General features: G+C 36.7%; 1 protein-coding gene across 5 annotated transcripts in view; it reads right to left on the bottom strand.

Moving 5' to 3' along the window:
- Positions 1 to 1,729: 1,729 nt before the first annotated feature.
- LOC6586324 overlaps positions 1,730 to 19,139 on the bottom strand; it is a 157,869-nt gene continuing 140,459 nt past the window's right edge. For all 5 annotated transcript variants that reach the window (XM_032733175.2, XM_032733176.2, XM_032733177.2 and 2 more), the window contains 5 exons: positions 14,860 to 14,990; positions 6,720 to 6,725; positions 5,830 to 6,597; positions 2,541 to 2,681; positions 1,730 to 2,478 (listed from right to left, as the gene is read on the bottom strand). In XM_032733175.2, the coding sequence (XP_032589066.1) occupies positions 2,407 to 2,478; positions 2,541 to 2,681; positions 5,830 to 6,597; positions 6,720 to 6,725; positions 14,860 to 14,990 (1,118 nt within the window). In that variant the 3' untranslated portion in view covers positions 1,730 to 2,406. The remainder of the gene's footprint in view (positions 2,479 to 2,540; positions 2,682 to 5,829; positions 6,598 to 6,719; positions 6,726 to 14,859; positions 14,991 to 19,139) is intronic.

Genomic DNA, 19,139 nt, shown 5'->3' with positions numbered 1-19,139 from the left:
ATTCTGTTTCTTGCATATGTATATATTTTGCGAGTAAATAAAAATAGTATCGTTCCAATACTAGAGTTATTCTATTCAAAGAATTTTGAAAGTATTGAACACCAATATAAGAATATTCTCCCAGTTCAATGGGGAAATTCTTAAGACTCTACATAGCTTAGGGTAAGAGGTGTGCTTATAAGAATTCGGGAGGAAATAAAAAATGTAGGGACTTGGCAACTTTTGCAATGACATTGCTTTCCTTGCCATGGTCGAACGCGCAAGTGGCGAAAAGTTTTAGTCAGGTCAATACTGTAAAAACATAACAACGCAATAAAATGAATATTGATATGCTTACTCAATTTTAAGCGTCAGGTAAAACCTATATAGCGTAAAACTTTACAGATACGGCTTGCCACGGTTGAAGAAATGCAGCCATGACTTCTAGTTACTAAAAATATAAGTAAATATCAATCAAAGCAAAGCAAAAACCATCAGCTTTTTTGTCCGACTTTTTTCACAAAATTTCAGTTTTTTTTTTTTAAGTATCTTCCCACTAAAAACAGCTTTTTTTGCTGAACAAAAGTTGGCAACACTGTCTAGCAGTGAACAAATCTCACGCCAAAATTAGTGCGCTGCGAGCGTTCAAGCGTAAAGCACGCATCTTAATATGAAGCCGAACTGTGCGCCAGTTTTTTCTTACTCTGTCTCTTTTTATGCCCTTTCCCTTTAGAGAATGTATCGAGTTCTTGAAAGGGGTCTGCCATGCTCATGCAAAATGTTAGCGTTTTCATAACATTATCTATGTATCTACTAATCCTGAGGACTTAAATAAAATAATGATTCTAAATTTCAATATTAATTAAACATATATGTATATACATACATATATTGTATAACAAAATTACATTGCCTTTCGTTTCCTCGTTATTTGTGGCGAGGGTATGAAAACATTGCTACGCATAAAGAATATTTTTTCGCTACCAAATTGTAACGGTAAATTTGCCGTCGGTCGACCGTCAGGTCTGCACACACACAATTCCATTGCGCTTCGTGTTTTTCTTATTTTTTGTTCTCTGCAAACTGCGACGCAACTCATATACTCATCGAAGCACTTCATATACTCGGGCCCAACACTTACATATTTATTCTTTTTCGCTCAATACAAAATTGTGTGTCTAGGTCATATACGATCGCACTCACACACTCATACAATTTTCGTTTTGGCGTCGGTGCCACACATCTCAATATGAGCATTGTTAATTCGGCTTACGGGTTTTTCGTGCACTCATTCAGCATTTGTATATATGCTCGGGCTGACCAGCCAAGGCCAAAAAGCTTTGACGGATATATGTCCGCCCACAGGGGGCGTGGTAAACCGCAAAAGATTATATCTCCTAAAGTATAATAGCTAGAAGTTTCAAATTTCAAATATCGACCAAAAATCATTTGTAAGCCTCTTTACGGGCGTGGCATATCGAAAAATACCCTGAAATTTTCACATTTTTTGAGCGTAAGCATTCAAATTTTTCAGTTAGGGTACCGTTAGCTCGTTCTAAGAACTGACCAAAAATGAGGTGTCTACGCCCAGTAAGGGCGTGGTAAATCGGGAAAAACTGTATTTTCTACAGTATTAGAGCAAAACTTAGCTACTAAATTGCTGATGGGATGTGAATGTGTATTCCGCAGTCGGTAATGCCCGACTGCAACGTTCTTACTTGTTTTTATATAAATTTCACTAAAATATGTGTGTGTGTGTGTGTATATATGCGTTAACGCTTTTAGCAATGCATGGTATATATTTTTTATGTGCTGTGAAGCTTTCATACGGGCGTTTCCTGAAAATGTATTTATATGCAACGGTATTTATGTATTTGATATTAGGGAAGGGTGCGATAGTCAGAGTGTAAGGGGTTGGCAAAGGCATTGTGGCCTTAACTATCATTGTATTCTGTACGCTGTTTAACTAAGCTAAGGACGTTTTCGCAAGAAGGTCACCGTGTTTATATTGGTAATATACATATGTATGTATATATATTTTTTCATATATGTTTATAATTTCCCCAGCAATCGCAAAGGAGTTGCAACTAATAGTTCTAAGCATTGCAAACCGGCGTGCAATCCATTTTATATAACCTTACTCTTAGACTTTTTAAATTTTTTTATTGTATATTTGTTATATATGTATGTAGATATATATTTGTTATTTGTTTACAGTTCATGTATCGGAACAAAATGTTTACTCGTGTTATTTGTCATTGAATATATGTATATATTTGTTTTTAACTCTTTCCCACTGCAAAATGTAATCTAGAGTAGTCAATAAAATAAATAAAATGATATAAATATAATAAAACAACAAACAAAACAAAGCGCACACAATCGATAGCTAATAAGAACGTTTTATCGCCTATCGATAGACATAGTTTAAATGTATATGGGGTTCTCCTGGCCGGTCAACAAGCGGAACATTGATGTGGGCATCGTTTTCATGAGGATCTGTTAACGATAAAGAATACATAAGACTTACTGATTCAGGTACTTCCGTGCTCTGCTCTTACCTCGCCCACCGATGTGGCCAGTAAATTGACGATCTTCTCGTGGGGCACAGCCACCACGCTCTGGTTGTTGATCTCGATGATTCGATGACCGACACGAACGCCTCCTCGCTCCGCAATACCACCACGCAGAAGACTGCAGATCTATAAGTGAAATATTGTCAGTTCACTTTCATTGAATTTTAACCATTGTACTACGGCCCAAATTAGGTTTTTTATGCCCTGAACCCATTGAAAATGGGAAATCAAGGTATAATGGCAGAAGAAGGCGTGGCCGACACCACAAACTATATATATTCTGGATCAGGGCGACGAGCTGAGTCGATATAGCCCTGTCCGTCTGTCCGTCCGTCCGTATGAGTGCGTCGATTTCAGAAGTTACAAGAGCTAGAATTTTGGCATGCATACTCGTGTGCGCCATACGCAGTACGAGTTTATCATAATTTTTCGATAATTCATTCGATAACTTTTTTATCGAGAATAATCGAAAAATTGATTTTGTTTTTTTTAGCGTAATTTATTTTTAAGTTAATGGATACAAAGATTTTGGATACCACGCCCCTTTCTCCCCCAATTTGCATTTCAAATACTAGAGACTTGTGCTTGGAATGTACACACATTTTCACCATATGATTACGCTCTGAAAGTTTCATTAAGATTGTACGTCTACAAATGAAATTATTCAACAAATAAATTCTCATAATATTGCCCACACTGCAGCGCAGCCCAAGCGCAGTCGCCGCTTACTGCGCAGTTAGCAGAGCGCAGGCTTATGAGCGCGTGTGGATGCATGTGTATGTATGTGTGCATAAAAGAAGTGCAGAATGAGTAGAATATCAGCTTAGAGGGTTCAGGGTATCTCCTAGTCGAGCAATTCGACTGGAGCCTTCTTACTTGTCTTTAAATGTCCGTATATATAGCGCGGACATCGAGTTTATCACTAAAAATCGACTAATCCCGTTATTCTTTTATCGATAAAAAACTTGATCGAAAACCAGTTATAAAAATATATATCCTACACCTTTAACGCTAGAGTCTCCAGATTTTAAATGTATACTTATATTCATGTTATACAATTTCGGTTTTTGTCAAAATTTACCCTCCACCCCTATATCCACCCCCTCACCCTCTCCTTTGTAAAAGGCGTATTTCAAGTACTAGAGACTTGTGCTTTGGAATGTACATACAATTGAAGATTATAATTATGTTCTGAAAGCTTCATTAAGATTGTACATCTAGAAATTAAATTATTCTTTAAATAAATTCTTATAATGTTGCGCACACTGCAGCGCAGCCCAAGCGCAGTCGCTGCTTACTGCGCAGTTAGCAAACCGCGTTCTAATACGTGCGTGTGTATGTATGTGTGCCGAAAGGAAGTGCAGAGTGATTAGAATATCAGCATATAGGGTTCAGGGTATCTCCTAGTCGAGCAGTCTCGACTAGAGTCCTCTTACTTGTTATACCTTGAACCCATTTTCAATGGGAAATCAGGGTATAATGGTTTTGTTGAAATGTATGCAACAGGCAGAAGGAGGCGTGGCAGACCCCCCTAATCTTGATCAGGGCGACGAGCTGAGTTGATTTGGTCCGTCCGTCTGTCCGTCTGTCCGTATGTATGAACGCGTCGATTTCAGAAGATATAACAGCAGACTTCAAATTTTTTTTTAAATGTCCGTAATTACAGCGCGCATATCAAGTTTATCATTAAAAATCGATAACTCATCCCGATCTTTTTTTATCGTAAAAAAAACCTTAACCTTAACCAGTTATAAAATTATATCTCCTACACCTTTGTTGCTAGAGTTTTCAAATTTTTAATGTATGCTTATATGCAATTTATACAATTTCGGTTTTTGTTAAAATTTACCCACCACCCTTAAATTCACCCCCTCACCCTCACTTTTGTAAAAAGCGTATTTAAAATACTAGAGACTTGTGCTTTGGCAATTACATGCATATCCACACACAAGCACCCACGCATAAACACGCATGGGCTGCAGTGTGCGCTTACTATGAGAACTTAATTGTTTAATAACTTTTTTTATGGACGTACGATCTTCATGAAACTTTGGGTTCAGGGTATAAAAATCGACTGCTCGACTAGGAAATACCCTGAACCCTCTAATCTGATATTGTAATCAGTCTGCACACATACATACACACTCATGTATTAGAAGCGACTGCGCTAGGGCTGCGCTGTAGTGTGGGCAACATTATAAGAATTTATTTGTTGAATAATTTAATTTCTAGACGTACAATCTTAATGAAACTTTCAGGGCGTAATCATATGGTAAATGTGTATGTACATTCAAAAGCACACGTCTCTAGTACTTGAAATACGCCTTTTACAAAGGTGATGGTGAGAGGGTGGATATAGGGGGGGGGGGTAAATTACAACAAAAATCGAAATTATATAAAATACATATAAGTCTACATTAAAAATTTGGAAGGTCTAGCTCTAAAGGTGTAGGAGATATAATTAAATAACTAGCTTTCGATAAGGTTTTTAATCGATATTAAAATATCGGGAGTAGTTATCGATATATAGAGAATAACTTGATATGCGCGTGATATACACGGACCTAGGAAAAAAAATTTCAAGTCTCCAGCTCTTATATCTTCTGAGATCGACGCGTTCATACATACGGACGGACGGACGGACGGACAGACAGACGGACAGGGCTAAATCGACTTTGCTCGTCGCCCTGATCAAGAATATATATACTTTGTAGGGTCTGCCACGCCTCCTTTTGCCTGTTACATACTTTTAACAAAACCATTATACCCTGATTTCCCATTTTCAATGGGTTCAGGGTATAAAAAAAACTAAATCTGGACCATAGTGCATTGGCAGGAATTCAAATTTCATAAATTGTTGCTCAGGCTTTAACAACTTTAAGTTAATTAAACTCAAAACAACTGATAATTCATATACTACCGTATGTAAAGAATAAATGGACATAATTAGATTGACTTATTTCATAGTTCTATACCAGAAAATATAAACATGAATACAACATTCTATCCTCTTAAGTCATTTTCGATGGTTTTGGAGTATAAGTAGTTAGAGATTTAAGTAAAAGTAAGGAATTGTTGTCAGTAGAATTTTCTTCCCCATTTGTGAAATCAATCAGTCAGCCTCACGAACACAATTAGGCAAGATATGATTCTTTTAATCCAGTGTTTGTGAGGTAGTCAGTCAGTTAATTAGTTACAAAGTAAGTCAGTTAACCAGACAGATCGGGGGAAGTCATTCAATCAGAATTACTATTTAATAGCTTTCAGCACTTACCACTCCATTTTGGACGCTGAAGCCGAGTTGATATTTGGTTTCGGGCCGCTTGATTTTGACCTCGACGACTGGTGCACAGGGCACAACTGTGAATTTGACAACGGTCTGGTTTTTGGTATTCTTGATGTATGTTTGGCAGGTGGAGAGCGGCAGACCCACCAGGCTCAGTCCGTTGATGGCGATTAGCTGATCGCCGATATTCAATTGGCCACAACGTGCCGCGGCCCCAGAGCTCATTAGATTCGCAATGACGACTGTGGGAAGCATGGAGCCCCAGCCGCTTTCGACAATGACCACTCCGAGTATTTCGCCCTTGGCCTTGGGCACAACTACTTCCTTTTGTAGTTCTTTCTTGGCAAAAATCTCAAGCTCGTCACCAAAGATTTCCTGGCTGTTGAGCACTTCCTGGTAGTCCATTTCCTTAACAAACCGATGATCCTCAATCCCATTGGCCTTTAAGAACTCCATGTACGCCACCTGGAAGGCCTGCCCGATCGACTGCGCTATGAACTGCGCCTCGTCGCTCTCAAACACGTGGCATATCATTTTGGGAGTGCGATTTGGTTTCGGTGCATCATCAATATCCTGCGGCACGAAACGTCTACGCGCCATCAGCACGACCAAATCCCCAATGTCGGCTATATAGGAAATAGTGCGCAGCGCATGATCCATCATAATTTCCTTGAGATCGGTGTTTAGCACCATTATTTTTTCCGTCGAGATGAACAAATCCACCTCTGTACTGGGCTGTACATCGCCATCGGGTGCCTGTTTAGAGGCAAAGCAGTAAATGAATATATATGTAGATTAAATCACCATAAGCTTGTTTAATTTGGAGCAAATTAGATCATATGTTGAGTTGAAATAAGTTGTTCTTAACTATTACTTACCAGAGCCTATTGTATGCGAGTTTTTTTCGATCATGGATGGCATAACGTGGGTTCGTTTAACAAATTCATCACATTCATAACGAGCAGATTGGATTGTTTTGTTGATGTAGAGCGACAAATTGATGCATGGAAAATAATAGAAAATTATCATTAGTTTTCATTTTCAAGTATCTCTAGCGATAGTTAACTGCAGCAAACTATGAATAAGTAACTAAATGTAAGTAAATAGATTTTTTTTTTTTCGAAAATTTATAATTATAATATAATATTCAACTCAAAAATCCAAATTGTAACAGAAACTATAAATAAGTTGCAATTGTATACAATAGCTTATCGATTTTTTGAATCATCTCATTTCTTTATATCTCTCAGAACCGAAAATATGAGTTGGGTGTTTACACTGACCAGAGAACACATAGATTAGACATGTAGAGCAAACTTTTCTACAGCAGATAATGTTAAGTTGGTCGACCACTACACTTCGTATTTGCTCGGCTCGGTGGCTGGAGGTTCGAGCAGTGAAAATATTGCACGACAAAGTCAGTGCGCTGCAAGCGCTGAAACGCAATGGTCCCATTCTTATATGAAGCACAGCTATGCGCTATTTGTCCTACTTTCTCTCTCTATCTCTCTCTATGGTCTCTCAAAACACCGAACTAAGCAGCGCACAAAAATTGAAATTTGTTCGCGACGATCCCAGCTCTTTCCTTTGAGTGAAGGGTATACCTAAATTTCAGGTCAATAGTAAGCGTTTCGATGGATATTCGTGGGAAGGGTATAAAAGCGTTGATGCGCATAAACAATATGATTTCGCGACGGGCACGCACACACACACTTGCAGTCTCTGGAAACATGTGTGAGTATTTGTGGCCTGTGTGCGTAACTCTTGCTGCCTGAGCAAATTGATTGGCCTTTGAGTGAGCACATACATTTGCATACATATGTGTATGTATGTATGAGATGGGATGATAATTGTCTCGCGATTTACTAGTTTGTCAATTTTGTTTGGATTCAATTGTAGAGTGACTGTCAAATGAGCCTTCATGACTTACATCAGTAATTTTGGCAATAATCATAATAAATAAATAATAATACATCTTGAGTTAGTATGACATGTCTACATATGTATATATGTATATCCACTAATGTTTTTATAGTCCGCTACCCGATATATTGCATAGCATTTAATAGACTTATTAGTATACCACGATCATCTCTTCAGTTGAAAATGTGTGTAAACTAATTTTAATTATATATAATTACAGAATTTTTATCGATATATGCATTTATAAACATGAATTTGTATAATATACATATGTATGTACATCTGTATGAAGTGGATATGACAATCTGTAAGACCGACCAACGACCAATTTTCGGCTTTACAATTTGCACTGCAAGTGCTGTATGCGCATCAACGCTTTCATACCCTTCCCACGAATATACATCGAAACGCTTACTATTGACCTAAAATTTGGTATATATACCCGACCCAAGTCCAACGAGCTATGGTAGATATATGTCCGCCCATAGGGGGCGTAGCAACCCGCAAAAGTTTATATCTCCTACAGTTTAAGAACTAGAAGCTTCAAATAGTTATGTTACTGGTAGCCTCCTCTATCAATGCCACAAAAATCATTTTAACGTCTACGGCCACTAGGGGCGTGGCAATCGGCATTTATAGTGCCCAAATTGCGACATTTACATGCGTCAGCCATCTATTTATGTACAGTGCTTATCATAATTATAGCCCACTTTTAATCCACTGAAACGAATCGGCTGAAAACTTTTCCCAAATGGCATATTTCCTCAAAATCTTCAAAAATGAGTAGTTCAATATTTCAATTATGAATGGCAAAAAACTTTTTCACTTAAAATTCACGATTTAATAATGATTTCATAAAAAGAAGTAAAAAATAAAGAAAAACAGCACCATTTTCTGTATCAAAATTATAGCCCATATTCATATTTTTGTAAAAAAAATCCGAATTTGTTGCGGATTGATGGAAAAACTAATGTTAATACTTAGTCCGGCCTCCATTTGCCTTAGTTAACTTAAAAATTCTCTTCCTCATTGAAACCACAAAATTTAATAAAAGGTCCTTTTCGAAACTTTGTCATTCATTTAGAATTTGCGTTTTAAGATATCCAACTGTTCCCAACTGGCGATTTTTGGCATACACACGTATTGCAAGATTACCCCAGACATTTTTATCGGGTTGAGATCCCCAAAACATGCTGGCCAGTCAAGGACATCAACATGACATTCCTCCAAACACTCTTTTGTACGTCTGCTCACATGGATTCAGGCATTATCCTGTTGGAAAACCATTGGTTTCTCACGTAATTCCCTTAAATATGGATTAAGACTACTATCCAGAGCCTGAATATACTCTTCACTGTTCATTCCGTTCGTTACAAACTTCAATTCCCAGGTACCAAATGAAAAAAATGTACCCCAAATCATGACGGAGCCACCTCCAAAGTCTGTCCTTGAAAAAAACATAGGATCCTTCCTCCAATCATGCTAATAAGTATCAAACCCATCAGGACCATCCAGGTTAAACTTCTTCCCATCAGAAAATATGACCTGTTAGGGTAAAAATTTATAAATATACTGTAAGCCAAAAGGCGATGATTCAAACGCGCGTATGTCAGATCGGTCGCAGTATGTCCTTCGGCAAAACCAAGTCCTGCAACCTTGTGGCGACTTAGCAACATGAATGCTTTGGTCTGTTTAGACCTATTTATGATTCCTGAGCTCTTAAGTACTCGCCAAACAGTCATCGCTGACATAGATTCGCCCACATGTGAGGCCAAAGCTGTACAAGCGGTTGAGCTGTTGCTGGTTTTCTTAATAATTTTGCGTTTATCGTGCGCAATTAGTAACGGGTTTCACCCAGTGCGCCTTCTTGATCCTTATTCTTCGGGGTTATCCAAATAAAATTTAATTACACTTTGACTTATTTTCAAAATTTGTAAAATACTCGAAATAGACTCTCCTGACTCGAAAAGAGAGAAAATACGGCCCTTTTCATAATAAGATAATTGTTTTCCTCGCGGCATCTCTTAAAAACCATCTAAATTTACTTAATTACAATGTCTGTAAAACCAAAAGTCTGTTCCGCACTTAATAAATTCAAATTTGCGACAGTGGGCTATAATTATGATACACAAAAATGCAAGCAAAAATGCTAGCACAGAGCAAAAGTTAACGGTTCTTTCTTAGCTTTCCATAAATTGAACTAAAATTTCAATAAAATCTACTAAACATGCTCCATTCTACAAAGTGCTGTAAAATTTATTTTTGAAAACCCTTAAAAATTTTGTTAAAACTGGCACAAAGTTTAAGTTGCTGGGTGGGCTATAATTATGATAAGCACTGTATTTGTACATATAATAGATATTCATAATAAAAAAGAAACATTTTTATGAAATTTGAAAAATATAAAAGAAGCTGAAATAACAAAAAATTTGCAAGTTACAAAAACGAGTTTTCCGCGGGATTTGAACTCGCACCCAAGCCAAATAGCATGTTTGTCAAAGTAACTAAAATGAAGATCGCCGGCGATTCTGCCAACAGAACAACAGTAATTAAGACAAAATCACATATTGTTATGATGTCATATAGCAAAGCCAAAGTAGCGACTGGAAATTCAAAAACAATGCAAAGACAAATCAATCGCAGCCAGATTCCTAGAATATGCTAGAGTACGCATTTATGTGTACATATGTACATACACACATACAAATGAGCGCGTGTATAAGGCTGGAATGCTTGATGCTATGCGTGCAGACTTATGTATGTATATATGTATACTTATGTATTTACATATATACATATGTATGTATATGCATATATGTATTTAAAGGCTATTTAAGAAGAAACTAATTTAAACTTTTAAAATTATTCGACTAAGAAAAAGAAAAGTATTAAGTGTCATCCATTCAAGCGCGCACCTTCCCAATAAAATATCTGTTTTATAAAAAACGAAATATGTATGAAAAAAAAAATAACACCGAAGAGGTTCGAACCTCATACTCTAACATTACTTGCGTCGCATTTAGCACCCGCACCACTGCTTTGCTTGACCAGCCAATTGCTAAAATAGAATAGGTTATTAAGAGAGCGTCATCAGACAAAACTATAGTCACGGCTAGAAAGTCTGTTCGCATAGAATACACGATGAGTGTGTGCACATGTATAGGAAAATCGCACTGATCTGCTGCTAGCTCGAAGCCGGTATCCAATATATGGATATAAATATATAATAAAAATCAAAATTGTATAAATTATATACATATGTAATTTGAGGATCCTAGCTGCAATGATGCAATGATGTTAGCAATAGCTATCGATGATTTTCCAATTTTAATGGGATCACGCCCTGTTTTTTGTTGCGCACTAGACTTGAAAATTGCACTATCTACGCTGGTTGACAGCATTATACATTTTAGATGTTTAGATTGATTAAATAAATCTGTTAACAGACTCTTCGGTCTCATAATTTAAATATTCCTTGGCTGCGATCGATTTGAGGCAGTTTAGAAAAACTCTGTAATCAAAACATCATTTGTTATCTCGGCTCAATTCGGATGTAAATTTTTAAAAATATTAGTTTCTGTTTTAATGAGACTGTAATTCTTTAAACATTTACCTTATGGTTGATATTGAGTTTAACGTATCAATGTTCATCCTATTTCTTATTTAATATTTTATTAAATTATCTTGGCCAAAGACCCTTCAACTTTAGCATTCCACCAAGGTAACGAATATATGCGAAGCGCAACAGCAAATCTATCAGCCACTATATTTTAGAGATGAAAGTATTGCAGAACTTGTTATGTTAGCCTTTAATCACTAACCAGAGAATACATAGACCGGACAAGTAGTGTAAAGCGTTTTGCACACTTTTTTTCGGGAGTTATCTCCCAGACCACTTCGTATTTGCTCGGCTCTTCCGCCCCTAGTGGGCGGATCAGGAAGATTTCAACACTTTATAGATCGGAGATATACACGAGTATGTGGTCCAAGTTTCAAGTCTCTAGCTGCAATAGCGCCGAAATAAATTGCGTTCATACGGACAGACGGACAGCAAGGCGGACATTGCACTAAGCCAATATACTCATTTCACTTTCGTGAATGAGTAAAAAAACAACATGAAGTCTGAGCCTTTATTGCGATAATTGCGCTGACCAAAATAAAAACAAGGCTGTGCTTGCTGGTTTAGCACATTTCTTAGAGACTTCAACTTTTTTGAAAACAATTAAAATCACCTATTTGCTTCTTATTTGCAAAGCTCCCTGGTATATGCGTCCCAGGGACATTGAAAAAGATCTCCAGGTCCCCAAAGTTGGAGACGTTACGCACAATGTAGCTGCTAGCTACCTTGCAAGACTCGAAGGCCACCCAAACCCTTTGGCGAGAAGACTTAACAAAGAAGCCAGAAAAAGAAGACTAAAGAAGTGCCACCCACAGAACCTCCCTGCGAGGTTCCTATAAAATAATATTTTATGAAGATTTAATTAACAAAATTGTTATTGATGTTTATGTAAATTGTTATTGAAATATCTGTAGTGTTCTACTGTAAATAATCGTGCCTTTATGTTCAACTTGTTAAGCTGCCAATTAGGTAGTAAAAAGCCTGTTTAAATAAAATAATTTAAAACAACTAAGAAAGCTCAAGTCGAGAGTGCCCGACTACGAGATCCCCTGAACCCTTCGAGCAATAGCTCTTTCAATCATTTTTCGCGTCTTTCTGCTTACACAAGACACACCCACACACCCACACACACACGCATACACACACAGGCATATACACACACATCATACACACACACACACACGCACACACACAGAGATACGGACGCACGCATAAACACGCATTGGCTGCGCAACCCGCATTGGTGGCTTACTAAGGGAACTTAATTTTTCAATAACTTTTCTTGTGGATGTAGTTTCTTCATGAAACTTTCAGATTATGATTATATCATGGATATGTACAGTGACGAGCAAAACTGTAACACGAATTCAATGTTGCAACTTCAAGAGTCTATATTTTTGCTTCTACTATGCCGAAACGTTATGCCATCGATTAAAACCAAGACTCCAGCACAATCTTTGTTTATTCTCCCCTAAACCATAAGAGAGCAGCCACCGCGCTTGACAGTTTGCCTTACTGTACTGTTACAGTCAACAGACTGAACTGTGGGATCTCTATGCTAATGCCAAGATTATCCATATGACTCAAAATGGTTGTTTATTGTTTCATCTGACCATATTAACAGTTTCAAGTCATATGGACCATTCTGGCACTGGCTTTAAGCTCCCACAGTCCAGTCGGTTGACTGTAACAGTACTGTAAGGCAAACTGTCAAGCGCGGTGGCTGCTCTCTTATGGTTTAGGGGAGAATAAACAAAGATTGTGCTGGAGTCTTGGTTTTAATTGATGACATAACGTTTCGGCATAGTACCTGATCTCTTTACAACAAAATTTGGGAGAATTAGGTGAACATATGGGTTTTACTACTGAAAAAAGCAGAACAATGACTCAAAGAACACGTCTAATTTGGTCAAAAAGTGGATAATATGGCAAGGATTCAAGTCCCTGAAGTGTCCTGAATACTCTTCAGACATGAATATCATTGAAAATATATGGAGTCATGTGAAATCGCAGCTTGCGAATTATGGGTTGCTCCAAGTGGAATGAAAGAGCCGTGGGAGAGGAACAAGGACATTTGAGGCGCGATCCTTCCTAAAATGGTGCGAGGGTATACAAAAATCAAAAGGGCCATGTATTCATTATTAAAAAATTATTAATAAATATATTTGTTGAAAAATGACTCGGGTGCAAAACTGTAACATTTGACTATTTTTGCATTTTTAATTCTTATAATTATTCCAGCCAACCGAATGATTTCAAATTTTCAGGTAAGACAGCTAAATATAATACTAACAAAATAAAATTAAGATCTTAAACATCTATAGAGTAGAAGCAAAAATATAGACTCTTGAAGTTGCAACATTGAATTCGTGTTACAGTTTTGCTCGTCACTGTATGTATTTGCTAAAGCCCAAGTCTCTAGTATTTAAAATACGCATTTTACAAATGTGAGGGTGAGGGGGTGAATTAGGGGGTGGGGGGTGAATTTTGACAAATATCGAAATTGTATAAAATGCATATAAGTATACATTTAAAATTTCTAGCTCTAAAGGTGTAGGAGATATAAATTTATTACTGGTTTTCGATAACGTTTTTAATCGATAACAAAATAACGGGTCAATTTATCGATATTTAAAGCAAAACTCGATATGCGCGTGCTATATACAAAAATTTCAAGTCTCTAGCTCTTATATCTTCTGAGATCGACGTGTTCAAGCATACGGACAGACGGACAGACGGACAGGGCTAAATCAACTCGTCGCCCTGATCAAGAATATATATACTTTATGGGGTCTGCCACGCCTCCTTCTGCCTGTTACATACATTTCAACAAAACCATTATACCCTGACTTCCCATTGAAAATGGGTTCAGGGTATAAAAATAAGGTTCTCCTGTAAAATTCCATTTTCGACATACGATCATTTTGCGGGAATGCGATATATTATATTTAGTAAAGAAGCTTAAAACTATTGAAATACTAGCTATGAGCAAGGATCTCTTCCTAGTCGATCAGTGTCAATTTATATAAAGCTTTCAATAATATGTTCATATTATTTTTTGTATGCTAGAAATTGAAATTGAAATTAATATTTATAATAAAAACGACTATTAGCATATTGACTCAAATAATAAATATCATAAAGAGACCTTTTTGTTAAATATGAAAGTCAAAATTAAATCAAGCTATTCCAAATTGTTATGTAAAAATAATAAAAAAAAACACGAACGAAAAGATTGTTATTAAGATTTAAAGTTGAGCCCAAGCTAAACCTTTTTAAATCTAAACTAACACTAAGAATTGCAGTGAGCAACAACAAAAGTAAGCAAATAATATAATGAAATATACATATGTGGCTTTGCGGGTTATCCGCATTATTTATATACATATTTTATATCATCATTTATCATACTATAAAATTATTATACTTTTGTTTATTCTTAAGTTATATGTAGGTAATATATGTGGGTAGTTCACCTTGATGCGAGACACGGCCTCCTCAGCTTGCATCATTCGAGTTGATTTTGTGGGTTGACCCTCGCAAACCAGCTGCGTGGAGCCCAAGTATTTTGCCCGAAACAGAACGCCTTCGATGAGCACTGCACCGCCTATCGGTCGAATGAGTATTGTTGTTGTTGTTGTTATGGAACAGAATAAGTCGATTAGTAAGATAGTTAGTAAGGAATAAAACCATGTGTAATTGTATATTCTGGGTGCATATAAATGTCATATGTGTGTGCACTTCCCAAACCAAATATATACATATTTACATACATACATATGTATATATGTATGTATATCCGAGGATCGACAACACAACGATTGCACAAAAAATAAAAAATTGTTTATTTATTTGAGGAAAGGCAGTAAATTACAATAAAATATTGTTATGTTATTATTATTACCTATTAAACAAGAATTTTAGTTAATATCAGCCTGCAACCGAAAATCGGGTTTCTTTTTTTACGGTTGCCATGTTCGTAATACATTTTAACATAAATCTCTTTAATTTTGAAATCAGCCAAATCAGCATTTTTCCCGTCAAATCTGGCTTTTTGAAAAACCGATTGCGGGAAAAATTCCAAAACAGCGGACAACGGGAATTCCGGATTTTTTTACCCTGAACCCATTTTCAATGGGAAATCAGGGTATAATGGTTTTGTTGAAATGTATGTAACAGGCAGAAGGAGGCGTGGCAGACCCCATAAAGTATATATATTCTTGATCAGGGCGACGAGCTGAGTTGATTTGGCCCTGTCCGTCCGTCTGTCCGTCTGTCCGTATGCTTGAACACGTCGATCTCAGAAGATATAAGAGCTAGAGACTTCAAATTTTTTTTTAAATGTCCGTGATTACAGCGCGCATATCAAGTTTATCATTAAAAATCGATAACTTTTCCCGATCTTTTTTTTATCGATAAAAAACCTTATTGAAAACCAGTTATAAAATTATATCTCCTACACCTTTATTGCTAGAGTTTTCAAATTTTTAACGTAAGCTAATATGCAATTTTTGCAATTTCAGTTGTTGTTAAAATTTACCCCCCACCCCCTCACCCCCATGATTGTAAAAAGCGTATTTCAAATACTAGAGACTTGTGCTTTGGCAAATACATGCATATGTTATAATCATGTTATAATCATAATCATGAAAGGTCAAGGCCAATAATTATCATGAAGAGGCGTTTGCAGGCGGGTATTCAGTCTAAAGGAGGACCCACAAAGTATTGGGGTGATTGACTACCGATGAAAATGACTGATTACGCCTTTTGTGCCAATACTTTTTTTGACGAAAATTTTTGCCTATACTTATATTTTAGTTCTGCGCAAGTGAACCAAACTAGAAATTTAATTTTTTTTTTGTTAAATAATATTAGAAAACCTGGTTCTAACAAATACCGTCTTTCATTTATTTATAGTTGTGTTCAAAAAAAGTTACAGCTCTTAGAAGTTTGATTTTTCAAGTGTGTCAATACTTTTTAGACCCACTGTATGTCTTAGCAGAATTTGTGTCGCTGTTACGCACACAAGCAAGGGTACTGATTGATAAATAAATTTCTAAAAGCGTGTCTTTATACCCTGAACCCATTGGAAATGGGAAATCGGGGTATAATGGTTTTGTAAAAGTATATAACAGGCGGAAGAAATCATCGAGGACCCCATAAAGTATATACAGTAATATGTATATACATATATAGTCTTGATCAGGACGACGAGTTGAGTCGAGCCGTCCGTCTGTCCGTCTGTCTGAGCGCCTACATCTCAGAAGTTATAAGAACTAGAGACTTGAAATTTGGCATGCATATTCGTGTATACCATACCACTAACCAGAGAACACATAGACTAGACATGTAGAACAAACTTTTTCAACACCGAAAAAATGCGCTGAAGAGACCGGACAACTTCGTATTTGGTCGGCTCGGTCTTCTGAGGCTCAAGCAGTGAAAATAAGGCACGACAAAATCAGTGTGCTGCGATTGCTGCCACGAAATGCACGCATTACCAAATGAAGCACGGCTATGCGCTCTTTTTCCCTTACTCACTCTCTCCCTCTCTTTATTCTCTCTCTCTCGAATAGCAGCAGCGCACAAAAATTGAAAATTGTTCGCGACGATCTCAGCTCGTTCCTTATGAGTGAAGAGTATACCGAAATTTGTAAAGCGTTCGCCACGTTCATACAAAATGTTAGCGTTTTCATGATTATTTCTAAGAAGGGTAAGAAATCGTTGGTGCTCATAAAAATATGATTTTGCGACGGGCATGCACACACACTCTCCCTTGCTACATGCTCTATGAGCATTTGTATGCCTGTGTGCGAAGCTCTTGCTACCTGTAGCAATTTTAAATCCCAGCTTTTGCATTTTGTCGATCTTGTGAAGTGCTCACATATGTATATACATTTGATTGTGTGTACGCATGGGATGCGATGCTCTCAATTATGGGATAACACTTGTAGAAGCATTTGTATGCCTATGTGCCTTTATCTGTGCGTGTGTGAATGTGTTTGTTTGTATGTACGGGACATGAACATTGGCGTGTGCCTCCCTCAACTTAGAATGGTGTGAACGATTTTGGGTTTTAATTGAAGAATCGCGTTTATAGTTAAGTAGCTGACTAACTAAAGTAAAAAGTGCACTTCCCATTACTTTTATAGGTATTTTTCTACTCATTCACAAAAGTGAATTATTATACTCATTCAGTGAATTAGTATATTGGTTTTGTGCAATGTCCGTCTTGCTGTCCGTCCGTCCGTCTGTATGAACGCAATCTATTTCGGCGCTATTGAAGCTAGAGATTTGAAATTTGGAACACATACTTGTGTATATCTCCGATTTATAAAGTGTTAAAATTTTCCCGATCCGCCCACTAGGGGCGTGGCAAATCGGATGATGACCCAAAAATAATTTTTACGCCTCTTTAGGGGCGTGGCATATCGAAAAATACCCTGTAATTTTCACATTATTTGCAGTTTGGGTACAGTTATCACGTTCTAAGAACTGACCAAAGCGAAGGTCTCTACGCCCAGTAGGTGCGTGGCAAATCGGAAAAAACTATATTTTCTACAGTATTAAAGCGAAACTTAACTACTAAATTGTTGATGGGATGTGAAAGAGTATTCCGCAGTCGGTAACGCCCGGGAGCAACGTTCTTACTTGTTTAATTGCATGATTTGTAAGACATCTAACTGATGCACCCTTTAAAATGTGTCCATTTGGCCAGTATATGTATGTATGTACATACATATGCTTCTTATTAAAAAGGTAAATTTCACCTGTATATCTGCAGGTGCAAGGGATCGAAAATCGCATTCCAATTTGCCCACTGGGATTAATCAAGTACTACATTTAAAAAAATATCATTCTCATAGGCAAACCCACGATCATTGAAATAAAATAATCTACTTAACTATAAATGCGATTCTTCAATTAAAACCCAAAATCGTTCACACCATTCTAAGTTGAATGAGGCACACGCCAATGTTCATCTCCCATGCCGAGCAAATACGAAGTGGTCTGGGAGATAACTCCCGAAAAAAAGTGTGCAAAACGCTTTAGACTACTTGTCCGGTCTATGTGTTCTGTGGTTAGTGATAATATACATATGTATTATAAATTGTCTTGTTGCATTATATATTATATATAAACTTCGTCACCTAATTACTTTCTGCATTACAAAAATCAATTATTTGATGCACCCGGTCGAAAACGCGGCCATTTGTTAAGGGGCATTTCCGCCACTGGGATGCATACATATACAGTTTGACACAAAAGTGTTTTCACTTGGGAAAAAAATTACATTTTTGTTCTTTGACATTAAAAAAAAAAAAAACTACTAAAAGTTATATTTCAAATTTAAAAAAAATTACATTATGTTTTTCAATTTGTTATCTTACAAAAATAATTAAAAAAAAAAAATTTAAAAACTATTAACATAGGCATAAATATTATTTAATAAATAACAATAACAACATAAAAGATATTAAAATTCAACTGACACGAAAGTGTTTGCACAAAAAAGAAGTATTCAAAATAAGGCTTTATTAACTATATTAAGTATCAAAACAAGTAGGAACGTTGCAGTCGGGCGTTACCGACTGCGGAATACTCATTCACATCCCATCAACAATTTAGTAGTTAAGTTTCGCTCTAATACTGTAGAATATACAGGTTTTTCCGATTTGCCACGCCCCAACTGAGCGTAGACACCTCATATTTGGTCAGTTTTTAAAACGAGATAACTGTACCCTAACTGCAAAGT

Source organism: Drosophila mojavensis, unplaced genomic scaffold, assembly GCF_018153725.1.
Source record: "Drosophila mojavensis isolate 15081-1352.22 unplaced genomic scaffold, ASM1815372v1 contig_136, whole genome shotgun sequence".
Lineage (NCBI taxonomy): Eukaryota > Metazoa > Arthropoda > Insecta > Diptera > Drosophilidae > Drosophila > Drosophila mojavensis.
Note: the sequence above shows the minus strand (reverse complement) of the source record. Positions and strands in the feature narration are given on the sequence as shown.